Source organism: Ammospiza caudacuta, chromosome 4 (genome assembly GCF_027887145.1).
Source record: "Ammospiza caudacuta isolate bAmmCau1 chromosome 4, bAmmCau1.pri, whole genome shotgun sequence".
NCBI lineage: Eukaryota > Metazoa > Chordata > Aves > Passeriformes > Passerellidae > Ammospiza > Ammospiza caudacuta.
In genome coordinates, this window is record NC_080596.1 from 55,108,989 (window position 1) to 55,121,692 (window position 12,704).

At 37.3% G+C, this 12,704-nt stretch overlaps 1 protein-coding gene across 4 annotated transcripts in view; it reads right to left on the reverse strand.

The window, feature by feature from the left end:
* The window catches only part of UBE2K (ubiquitin conjugating enzyme E2 K), a 44,155-nt gene that overhangs the window by 6,391 nt on the left and 25,060 nt on the right, over positions 1-12,704 (reverse strand). For all 4 annotated transcript variants that reach the window (XR_009274650.1, XM_058803461.1, XM_058803462.1 and 1 more), the window contains 3 exons: positions 12,602-12,684; positions 3,684-3,783; positions 256-384 (listed from right to left, as the gene is read on the reverse strand). Coding sequence is in view for 3 of the 4 variants with exons in the window: in XM_058803461.1 (XP_058659444.1) it covers positions 256-384; positions 3,684-3,783; positions 12,602-12,684 (312 nt within the window). In the remaining variant the exon portion in view is untranslated. The remainder of the gene's footprint in view (positions 1-255; positions 385-3,683; positions 3,784-12,601; positions 12,685-12,704) is intronic.

Here is a 12,704-nt window from a genome sequence, read left to right on the forward strand (position 1 = left end):
TTAAATCCCAACTAATAATTGATAGAAAAATTGTCTCAAAAAGGCAGGGGGAGCTCACAAGAGTTATCCATAATGTAGTATTTTAAAATTCCAATTCTTAAAAATAATTAGCAAAATAGAATAATTGGACCTACACAACATCATGAAAGTAGAGAATCTACTTTAGTAGATTCTGATGATACTGATGACTTCCTGTATATATACACATAAATTTGCCCTGCCCTTACTAAAAATAGTTAGGTTATTTGTACTTACCCTATCAAAGCCCATAGCACAGAGGTTTTCTATTTTTTTGGTGTATTCTGGACTAGAAACTGGTGCTCCAGCATACACATGTGCCCAAAGTCGAGCTGTCTGTTTAAACATTTCTGGATTTTGTTTGTACTACACAAAAGAGAGAGGGGGAAAAGCAGAAAGTTAAATCAACTCAGCAATCCAACCAAACAGCAAGACAATATGGCAGACTGCAACCCATCATTCTTCCTATGATATCTTCCACAATGTTTCATACTGATCATGCTGCTATTCTTAAAGTAAATTTAGAGGTGAGGATTACACAAAGAGCAAACCCATGCAAGCATTTGATATAATGAGTTTGCCTGCAGGTTAAATTATGCACTACTGGTATGAGATGTGTGCAGCCAGGTACTGCTCTCAATTGCACAGATCAAAGTAAAGCAGCTATATTTAGCACAGCTACTGAAAATTTATATTCAGTGCAACAGAGTACAAATTATTCCTGTGTTAACATCTCCTGAACATGGTACTTCTCTAACCAGTTCAAAATATATATTGTTTTACACACTGCAAGTAGGCCTGCAGTTCTTCAGTCCAGGCCAATACTCTACTACTGGGCTTCTTCCTGAGAATGAGGATCTTATTCACACAGGTGAGCAAGCACAGAAAGCTAGGGAGATGCAACTCTTCATGAAAGCTATTACTTACCAAAGAAAAAAAATTCATGCCAGTATGTAACTATATTATTTTGTACCAATCTCACCACTAACCAGTTTTCCAATAAACAACAGACTGGACCATATTGCAGAGAATTTTTAGCCTGTGCCAAGAACTCAGCTGCCAAGAAAGTGGGTCAGCAGTCATAAACTGTACTCAGAAAAGTTAAATGATTTTCCTATTTTAACAACTTCTATATGCAATATCAAGTTCCTCTTAAAAAAACCTCTTCCCTTAGATCATCACTTTAATAAGACAAGATATTAGGAAATACATTTTTCAAATATTTAGGTACATTATAAGGACAGAAACTGATTATTATTCTTAGACATTTCATTATTACATGAAAATAATGATTAGCTCTATAAAGCACAGTAAAATGCTGTACATTTCATTTTGCCTCTCCTGCAACAACCCACACCATCTACACTGCTTTGTGTGCCTTGCCCACCTCCTATAAATGTGATCCACATGTCATAATTTGTATATTTATTATGTGGTGACATTAATGGCATTGAAACAAACATGGGAGGCAATCTACTTTTGGAAATAAACCACTGTTATAAATGCAGTGGTCTGTTACAAATTCTTTTGGTGTAATGATTAAAAAAGAAGAAGGATTAAATTAAACACCAGTAGCATCCTGAAGTACTATTTTCTTCTGCTCATAAGAGATCTTCCCCAATTAATTTTTTAAAAATATTTTTGAGAACACTGCCAAGCCTGGAAAGCAACTAGCTGAAGTGCAAAAAATTAGTCATAACTGCATTTTACTCAGAATTAGCTTTCAGTGTTCTATTCATAGAATTACTTTACTTAGGTATCTGTAAATAATCCAGTTTCTCACTGAATTTAGAAAAGCCTAAAGGCAACTTTCACTGATGTTTCAGTATCAGGAATCTGAGGCAGTTTGTGTTGCTGTACTGAAAAAAACCCAGCAATCAGAGCAACTAATACAACAGACAGCTGGAGTCTGAAAATACTGCTCTTACTCAAACAGGAATTCTCCCTGGGATTCTCTCAAGAGCTTTTGCCATTTACCTGGACAGCACACAGTTTAATAAAATAGCACAAGTGTGGAGAATAATCAATTCCTTGTGAAATGTTTGTCTTGGAAAAAGAAATTACCCCAAAACAAAGTAAAAGAGACCTCAACACCAAATAAACACATGAAAAAAGCAGTTGTTTACCAATATCTCTCTTAAAACCATTATAATCACTTTCTACATACAATCACATGCCTGTAACTCAAGGCCAAACCCCAGCATAGTTTTCATACAGGTGTTTGCAGGAAACAGGATAAACTGAATCCCCCCAACATCAGCCATGCCACAGTCCCAAGGACACACCCACACAAGCACCTAAGGGGCAGCCTGGAAAATTGCTCTTTGGAATCTACAAAGATTCATGGTGTTCTTTACCTGAGGAAAAAAACTCTTACCAGCTACAGGGTTCTACTGTTACAATTCCCATACAAAGTTCTACCATCAGAGCCAGAACAGGAAACACTATTTTTGTTCTTTGTAAAAAAGGATATATAGTTGTTTTTTTAATGAAGGAGTGTGACAACAAGGGCATACATCTGGGAAAAAAACCCAGTGCAGGGACATGCCTGGTGGCCTTTCTGGCCTTTGCAACGCTTCCCCCTGGGCAGAGCAATTCAGTCTGTCAGAACTGTTTGGGCACATTTATTCAGAGCAGCTTTAGTGCAGAATCCCACAAGCAAACCTTCTGTACTTACTGAGTACAGTGGTAGCAAGCCACTCTCACACACCCAGCAGTGCAATGGGCTACCTCTAACCTCCATGTTTCCCCCTGAATCCTGACAGGTTTGAAAAAAAAAGTTTATCTATCATTCTTCACTGGCTTTTAAAGGGAAGTAGTGCACACCTTGTCACCCTACCCTGGAAGGTTCTGACTTAGAGAAGATACAGGTGAGATAGAATGTTCTTCCAGCATCAGCTTGCTTTGTTCTTCTGTAACTGAAATACACCCTCACTGTCAGCCAGTGGGGAAGCCAGGCTGCCCTTCTCCTCCTCAGAGTAGGAAGGAAAACACACACATACTTGACACTTCGTTGAGAATTGTCAAAGGAATAACTGTTTCTATCCTTCAGCAACACTTTTAACAAAATCATGCCAGTTCTTGTATGGCCCAAGATCCAACTGATATTCTTTTGGTATGAAAAGTTATCACTAATCTGAAAGGCAACACACCTTGTTGATTATACAATTCTACTGATAGCAATTCAATCAGTGATGAAAACAGTTATCCCCAAGTCATCGTTCATAAAATTTTGACATTAAACAAATATAATGCTCCACAACATTCATATGAATCTGGAAGAGGAGCTACATTCCAAGCCAAATCCAATAAACAGCACCAAGTTAAAACTCATTTAAAACAAATAGCATATTGCTTTTCTTATACTGGAAGCTTTAGATTTTGAAAGGCCAGTTACACTGGAATTCATTTAACTATGCTGTTACCTCCAGACATTTCTCACAAGGTGATATAAATAAAGGACAAATCCTCCTGACACTGTAGAGTAACTAATACTCACTCTGGAATCAAAAAGAGCACAAAACATTGCAGCAGCTCACATTTAGAATGCACCATTTTACAATAAATTGTCTAAAATCTTTTATCTTCTGTAAGCCTTGGGACCTAACCTGAGTCAGTAAAGATGACAGAAGTGTTACAAAATCACAATCAACTGAGTATCTTACCTGGTTTGCCACTACTGCATCTTGTGGATCATCTGGTTCTGCAGCTGCCAACAATGCTTGCAGCGATAACAACACTGTTCTTAGAGTCATTGCTGCTGCCCTAAAAGTGAAAATTCAAAATATCCTTAACCATATCCTGTGCCTGTACTATCATAGAAGCTATGAGTTCATGTACAGATTTTAAGTCCAAGAAACATAATTTTAAACTGCTGCAGGTTACATTTATTAAAATACTCTTTTATATATATATTTAAATAAGGTTTTAAATGTGGACTTTCCTATTAACAACGCTGTCTGAAGTTTAGAAAGTACCTTGACCTACACATTTCACCATACCCATTGAATGCAATTCATTTCATCTGGAGAAAAAACCCCAGAGAAGCCAAGGCCAGACGAGGCTGTGCCACCCTCCCTCAGCGCGGTACCAGCACCTCGGTCCCGGTGCGGGCGGGGCCGGGCCCGGGCTGCTCCCTCTGCCGGCACTCTGCGGGCAGGAGCAGTGACCTACATTGCAAACACGCCCAACAGGTAAGGAATTCTATACACTAGGTCTCTTTGCACCACTTTTAACATTATATTTTTCATTAAATTGAACCTTTACATAGTTAATTACTACTACAATAATAAAATGGTTAGGCTAATTATGGAACGTGCGATCAAAATAGTTCACTGCCTGACTGTTGGCAGCAGGAAAACATTCTGTAGTCACAACGGTCCTGTAAAGTTCCCCTTTGCCCCTGAGGAAGAACCCTGTTGAAGGTAGCACAGCCCCAGAGTTGGAACTTCTAAGATTTTAGGTTCTTATCATTCATCTTGATGTCAAAGTGTATTTAGAATAAGACACTTCAATAATTTAGTAAGGGAAAACAGAATATGCTAAGGGACATCAATTACTCAAAAGTAACCACATGGAATTATTACACACTGGAAGTCTTGAAAGTTGTAACCTTTACATAGTTTCATTAGATTTTGATCATAAATAACTCCTCTGAATTACCATTTCAGTTGGCACACACTGGAAACCAAGTAAGAACCCCACAGACCCTGTGAAAGTTGAGTATTTCTGATTTGAACAATTAGATTCTTAAAATCACGGTGGCAATGGCAGAGACAGATGTTCAAAGCAATCCACAAATCTGTTTCCTCTGCCTAAGAACTAGGAGTGAGGTGAGTGGGGAAGATGTGACATTTTAGATTTGAGCAGTGATTATGACACATGAGTGCCAGAGCAAAGTTGTGAAACACAGGCATCCAATTTCTTACAAACAAACCTCAATTTTCACTCAACAGAAAACAGTTTCTTCTTTTCAGAAGATTGCAAATAAATGCAAAGGCTTTGTTAGAATAAGTGGGGAACAGTTTGACCTGACATTCCAGCTACAAAGGAGACAGTGTGCAAGTGCATTTCCAGGCTCAGGTTTCAGAAACTGATGTATTTTCCAGCACTGAGTCACTGTATTAAGGTCCTCTAGCAGGGTATACCCATGAACAAAGCATAGGTGCTGGTAAGATGTCAGAGGTACATTTGTGGCACCCAAATATTATGTTCATAGATGCTTTCTTGCTGTGTCACTAACCATTCAAACATGCCATTCTTCCCTAATTGTTTGTAATTCTGGAAGATCTTTCTCAGTAAGTTATTTTTTAGCTTGATAATTATTGCTAAGCTTTCGCAGTGCAGTGTTCTACATCAAAATGCAAGTGAGAAACATCCCAAATGACAGAGATTTTAATTAGCACATAGTGTCTTATTCCAACTGCCACACCAGCTTCAAGTCCCTTAAGCTGAACCTGGTATACTTAAATCTCAAAAAAATCCTTATGCTTTTAAATTTGAATTCTGAAAAATCACAACATCACAACATACAATTCTCCTCTTTCAAAACTATTCCTTAGTGATTTTCTTTTCTTTACATGTTCCTAATGCTATTTTGCTCCTATCATTTCCTTGGGCTTGTAATCTCTACTGGTTTATACAATTTTTAAATTAACCTATTTAATGTACACACTGATGACATAATTCACAGTCTCATCTCCTAGCATTACAGGAGTGTAATGGAACATATTTACTATTCCAGCATTCAGGTGTCATGGAATACGAAGTCTTTCATGCCATACTATGCTCAAATGGATAAAATAATTTTTATTTTTATTTTTATGCAGTCAATTTCAGGTACTAGCACATCTGCAACACCCACTGTAAAACCTTTGGTCTTTTTCTCAGTTAAGTAACTTTATTATGTTATTTACTGTAGAGTTTTAAAGATTGGCTCAACATGAAATACCTATCAACCATAACTAATGCTATAGTCACTTTCTCCAAATAAAAGTTGTTCTGCCCTTTCCTTTGCAGAAATCCTTCTACATTACAGACATCTGAAAATGTAGAGAAGATGGCATAAAAAGGATCACAGCCTTTTGTGCCACTTTTACATGCAATTTACTTCCACTTCCACTGTACCCTCTAGGAGAGGAGTATAAAGTACACTTTGGAGAGCAGGAGGCATTGCTAAGAACCAAGGGTGCCATGGACACCAGCTGCCTCCAGCTTTCCACACTGCCAGGTTCTTCCAATCCCTGTTCACCTCTTATATTTGTAGATTTTTATACAAAGCACACTGACACTTGGACATCTGACATTCCATCTTCAAAATAACGATAAAAAGCAACAACTTATCCATATATATATATACACACACACACAGATGGCTATATGATCAGAGAATTTAAACTCTAAAATACTAAGTTTTAGACAACATTGGTTTAACTTTTAATAAAAGGTTTAAAAATGTAGCTTACAACTTAGTTTCAAGTCTCATGCCTCAAAACAGCTTTCCCATCTCATGCATAGTAAGACAGTCTGTATTGGACAGAAACACTGAAAGAAATATTCTTAAATCATAAAAGAAGTATTCTTAAATCATAAAAGAAAACCCATTACAGCTTCAGTTGTATTAAACAAAAGAAAAAATTAGAGTTTGTGATTATTGGTAAAGAAAAACTGACATATTTTGTGTAACTATTGTGTAATCATCTAAAATCTTCTATCCTTAGAACACCAATTAGCTTTCCTGATCAAAGAAAGTAAAAACAGCTTGTTATTTTTTCATAGCTTAGTCTTAATTTTTCAGATAGATATTAAGATTCACAGAAGAAATTGAAAGAACAGCTAAAAATAGATTCTGATTCCCATGAACTTAAAAGCTCTTCCTTCTTCCTGTTATCTTCTTTTGTGAGAACGCAGTGAATGGAGATGACTGCCTAGAATTATATTTACAGATATCAGTAAGGCAGGACCTGTGCTTCATGAGCAAAAAGCAAAACCAATTTCCATCATCAGTTCTGAAAAAAAATCTCTACTGATAGTGGCACAAAGCTAAAAATCCCAACACACACCACCACCCCCTTCCTCAACATCTTCACAAGCCAAAGATAGAATGTCCAGGGGAAGAATGAAAAGAAAAAAAGTTGTATTTTCCTTAAAACGAATTTCCAGTGCAAAGATACAGATCTTCTGAATTTTCCAATGCACCTCAAAGGTTTATTGATCCAGAATAGAACCCTGAAAAAATTAGGTATTTCCAACTCTTCTTACATTTGAAGTTTACTTAGAGGTATTGACTTATGTGCAACAGCTCATGGAGTTCAAGCAATTCTCTTTGGTAACTCAAGTCAGCTGCATGGCTGTGTTCTAGGTTTGTTCTCTCCTCCCTACCAAAGGCAATGTTTGGTATTGCTCCTGACAGACTCTGTCTGATCTGTTCTTAACTGAAGCCTCAGAAGGCTCTTGGAAAATCCACTTCAATTCTTCACCATGCTTGATAATACTCTGCACACTGAGATGGCTTTCCAATCTTTCACTGTACATTGTTTTTGCTTAGACCATCATTCTTGTTACTTCACTCTAGATTTTTCCTCTTTCCATCTTTCTTGTACAACAACTCTCTAAGCAGGTACACTACTTCAATGGAAACCTGCAACAAGCAGCCAGCTTGTATAATGAGTTTTACAGGTAAGATTTCCTATTTGCCTTGCACATGACCTTACATTGCCTTTGTCCCATGACATTACTGGCTCCTGTTTGCTCCTCCTTGACTTCCACTCCCACCCCAAAATGTTGCTTAGCTATCCTGCAGGTTTGCCATCTGCAAAGTGGGAGGAGGCTCCTGTCATGCAGCAGTGAGCTGCAGAGAGCTCCCTACAGGGATGCACTGGCCCTCAGAGAACCTGAAACTAAAAGCCTCCACTCTGGACATCCAAACCAAAAGCTCAGCTTTCTATTGGCATTACATTTGCTAAACCACAAGGAAAATCTGGATTGAATCAGAACAAAGAGAGCTGATATACATTTTGTTCACTTAAACTTTCTTCCTCCTTTTTTTAGTAGTATCTCAGGGCATTTCCATTAAAAAAGAGCACCCCTAGTTTGGGTGACTATAGTGTTAACATTAAAAGGCACAGCAAGCCAGCTGTGCCCAGCATGCCCAAGGAAAGAAATTTCTTTTACCTTTTGATGAGCAGAGAGAGTCCTAAGAGGATTACAAAACACTGCCAGGTTTTAGGTTTTTTTCTTCATTTTTAAAAGCTAAGTAATTCTCCATTTAGGAAGTATTTACTTATGTTCTTTACATTCCACTCTAAGAAACAAATCTCTCTCATTATTCCAAGAGGGTAACGAAGCAGAATGCCAGGAACAGCTGCAGCCAGCAGATTGCTACTCCACTCTGTCATCCAAACATGGCTATGGGAACACTTTTTTCTAAATAATCTGCAATATTTGTTCCATTTGTGAAATAAATAAGCTTGTTAATCCAATAGAAAATTTCTGGGACCTTGAACCAACAGCTTATGGAATCTGGAAGAAAATTAATAAGGGCTTTGAGTAGAAGCCCGTTGCATAGTCACTATTTACAGGACAGCTACAAGACCAGGCACCCTTTTCTTTTAATCAAAGAAAATTTTAAAAAAAGAATAATAGGATAGCTTTGACACAGCACAGAGGGGAAAGACAGTCTGCTTGCTGAAGGGTTCCCTAAAACCATGTTAAACCATGCATTCCTCTCAAAGCTTTAAGAAGCTTCATCGCTCCTCAAACACCCTGAACAAAACCCAGCAGTACTGGGTACCCAGGAAGATTACAAGCTGGCTGCTGCTTGTTTATCTATTAAAACTGCATTATCTCTTATAATGACTTCTGCATCTCAACTAAAACAGAAGCACACATCTTCCAGTAGTCACTATGACAAAATATTCTTATTATTCATTACTGACTGTCAAACCCACAAAAGCCAAGAGTTTTCGTAGCCATATATGCAGCAAGGACACATTCACTTAATGATCTCTGCTCAAGGGATTTATGCAGAACAGCTTTCAAGTAATTTAGTTCTCAGGTTTCCATGAACTGCATTAGATACGTGTATATTTCAGATTAAAGCTTCGAGACAGTACTAGCCCAGAAGATAAATATAGGCCATAGTAAGTGAAACCCCACCATGAAAATTATGTCAGATAACCATAAACAGTATTCCTTTTACAAAATCCTACCCCTATTATAATTCTAGTGGCAAACAGTAGCAGCTTTGCAAACAAACTGGCATAACAGGTACTTAATCAAAACATGATGAAAATCCACAGCTGCAAAGAATTTCAGTATCAAGCCCACAATGTTGAAAAATAATTTCATTAAACTCATTAAAAATAAAGACATTACTTTTCAAACTGATAAAATCTCCTGCCAATATGCAGAATATCATCTCAACTATGCTCATTAGAACAGCAAATTACCACAGGATGGGAGATTAGGGAAGAGACTTTTTAAAACTATATAAATGCATTTAAATGATTGTATTTGTATTCACTATCTATGAATGAGTATTTTATCAGCTTATTAACTCTTTCAGAAATCCTGCTGAGGCCCATAGGCCAAACTTCTCCAGTCCTTTAACTCTCAAACCTCACTGAAAAACAGATATGCAGTGAAATTTGAGACTTATATTTAAACACAGGAACAAAATGAGCATTATTCAGTTAAGAGCATTACAAGTCAAGGAAGTGGCACTTCAAAAACAGGCGCTGTTGCTAAAAGATTTGACAAGAGAGATTGTGGAACTAATATATTTTCTAGAATACTTCCACAGGTATATTTCAGAATTGCATCTGGCCAATTTAGTTTGAATCCCTGGTGAAATAAGTATTAAAATATTAATAAATATTAAATATTAAAATATAAATCTGGGGGGATGGGAATGCTTATTTTTTGTTTGCTTGCTTTCTAATGAAGCTATTTTATTCAAAACACTTTTCAACCTAGACATGCAAAAAACTTATTTTTGGTTGTGTGTGGTGGTACATCCTCCCCCTGGCTCCCTCCTTAGGCCAGTATGGTCTCAGGAATGCCTCAGCCTGCATTAATGGCACCTGGACAGTTAGGTTTCCTTGAGCTTATCAAAAACCCTGTCTGCTCCCAGAATTTCTGTTGTCTAGCAAGCTCCTGTTTTCCAACAAATAGCCTTGAGTTCCTTTTTCCATCGAACAAGAGATCAAGTGGAATAGTATTTTTATTACCGGTCTTTTCAAGGAATATTCCAGTAAATACCAACTCATCCTTGCAGCCAGGATGGAAATGTACTGATGAATTAAGGCAATCATCTTGTGACCCTATCCATGAACAATGGTACTGAAACCCTTTGAGTTGTTGTGGACCACAGCAGGCTGTGACCGACATTTCCCAGAGTGGGATGACTCTCAGAGCCAGCAAACTCTCAAGTTGTGAGACTCTGAGGATTGCCATGGAAAGCCAATGAAGCCTGGGCTAATTCCCTCACCATTCCTCAAGCTTTAATCCTTTGCCCACTGAGAAGATCCAAAGGCATCTGCAAGTATTTCACTGAACCCGAGGGTAATTTTTTTCAAGTATGCCTTGGTACATACTTATTTTTGTCTGTGTGCATGTATATTATGAATGTTGCCACTTCAAATTTCATCTGGTCTAGTGGAAGGTGTTCCTCTCCATGGCAGGGGGCTTGGAACTAGATAATCTTCAAGGTCTCTTCCAACCCAAACCATTCTGTGGTTCTATGATTCCATGCTGTGGGCATTTCTTAATTAACTAAAGCTGCATATATTGAAGAACAATAAACAACTTATTTAAACAATATTAACCATTCATATTGCTTATTGAGTTTTAGGAAAATACTCAGGAGAAAACCAGTCCTATCTACCACAATATAAAACGCTTCAAACAGTAAACAGTGGAGACAGCTATAAGGTTGTTCTTATCAAAAGATTAGAGGCTTTGACAAACACTTCAACAATGCTCAAGTGATTGTCACATACCATTCTATGATTCGAAAATAAACAAAACTTACAAATAGCACCACTAGAAAAGGAAGAAATCACACTACATTAAGAATCATTTGAAGAGGGATTAATAGTATACAGGAAATCTCCCTCCATCACCACCAGGTTCTGTGCAATTCTCTCCTTAGTGCTTCCAAATGAAGACACTGTTTCAAAGGAAGAGTTTAAAACTATATAACTGGAATAATACTAGTGCTTCTTGTGTCAGTTGGGATAATTAAACAGAAGTAAAATTCTTGTTCCAATACTCCTATTCCATATACGTCTTGGAGAAGGAAGATATTAATATTTGGGTTTTTTCATCATGCAGAAATAACAGAAATAAGACACAGATCAAATTATCTGTGCTAGACATAACTCAAAGACTACAAGAATACAGGTCAACTCTCCTGTTTGTCCTTCTCAAATATCAAAGGTTTTGACTAACAACCCCAAAGGTAAATAAATTAAGTTGAAGCTCATGGGTTTTTTACATCTTTGTTGCCTTTTGATACTTCCAGACAACCTCATGCCCATTCATTAATCTGCTTCAGAGTACGATCTCTCAGGAGACTGTACTTGGGACAGCTGAAGAGTCAATCTCCAGTAAAATTGTAGGGTGGTATGACAATTAGATGCAGGTATAGAAGTGAACTAGCTTTACTGATAAGAAAATCTCTGCCAGGTACCACAGCATGTATACTGAAAGATTCTATTGCCTGAAAGAACATCAAGTGCTCTGAGACGGTAAGAAAACATGCCATTCCAAAAGTTAGAAAAACAACAGTTTATGACCATTACAATTTTATTTCAGTAATTTACACTATACTGTGCCAGATGACTGCTATAATCTCATACATCTGTAAAAGATTAATACCCTGATGTGTCACCTGCAAGACTTCAGCATTCTCCTCTAAAGTTTCTGTTTCAAACCCAACTGATACCTGCTTGGCCAACAGCACTCTTGACAAAGTTGCTGACTTTACAAGCATTTGAAGTTTGTATGGATGAGACACTGGTATGATCTGCTGGGGAATTCCAGTACTATTCTTTTGGGGCAGACATGGAGGAAAATGGCCATCTTAAGTATCATGTCTATCATACAACTGTTGTACACAATCTTCAAACCACATGAAATCAATTACTTTGAAAAACAAATGAACAGTGAGTGCAGCTGTTAGTTTGGACACAAGTCTATTCCACAGACTTTGGCTATTAAAACTTCTGCAGTAAAATTAACTGATCAAAGAAGGCAATGGGTAGTATTTGTTAATAGAAAAGCACTAAAATTAAAAATTAACTCATATAAAACCACCAAAATGTCAACAATGAAATGTTCATCCTAGTGCAAAAATTTTTGGAAGAACTCTCTGTGTATATAATAAATACTTAGTGCTTTCCAAAATTATCACCCAATCATTTCATTTGGATATTTGCACCTCACTATACTATACCATAACGTGTGCTTTAAGGACATCTCAAATTATAAGCACAAGGTGAAAAGCAATGTGAGCTGATGCCTCCTATCCAGGACACCAGTACACTTGATTTTGCACATTTAAACCCCCATGGAATCTTACCATTGATCCTTCAGAATATCCAAACAAATGGCCCCAGTGACAGAGCTAATGTTAGGATGCCATATTTTGGTGATAAACCGCACCTAAAAAACAAGACAATTTT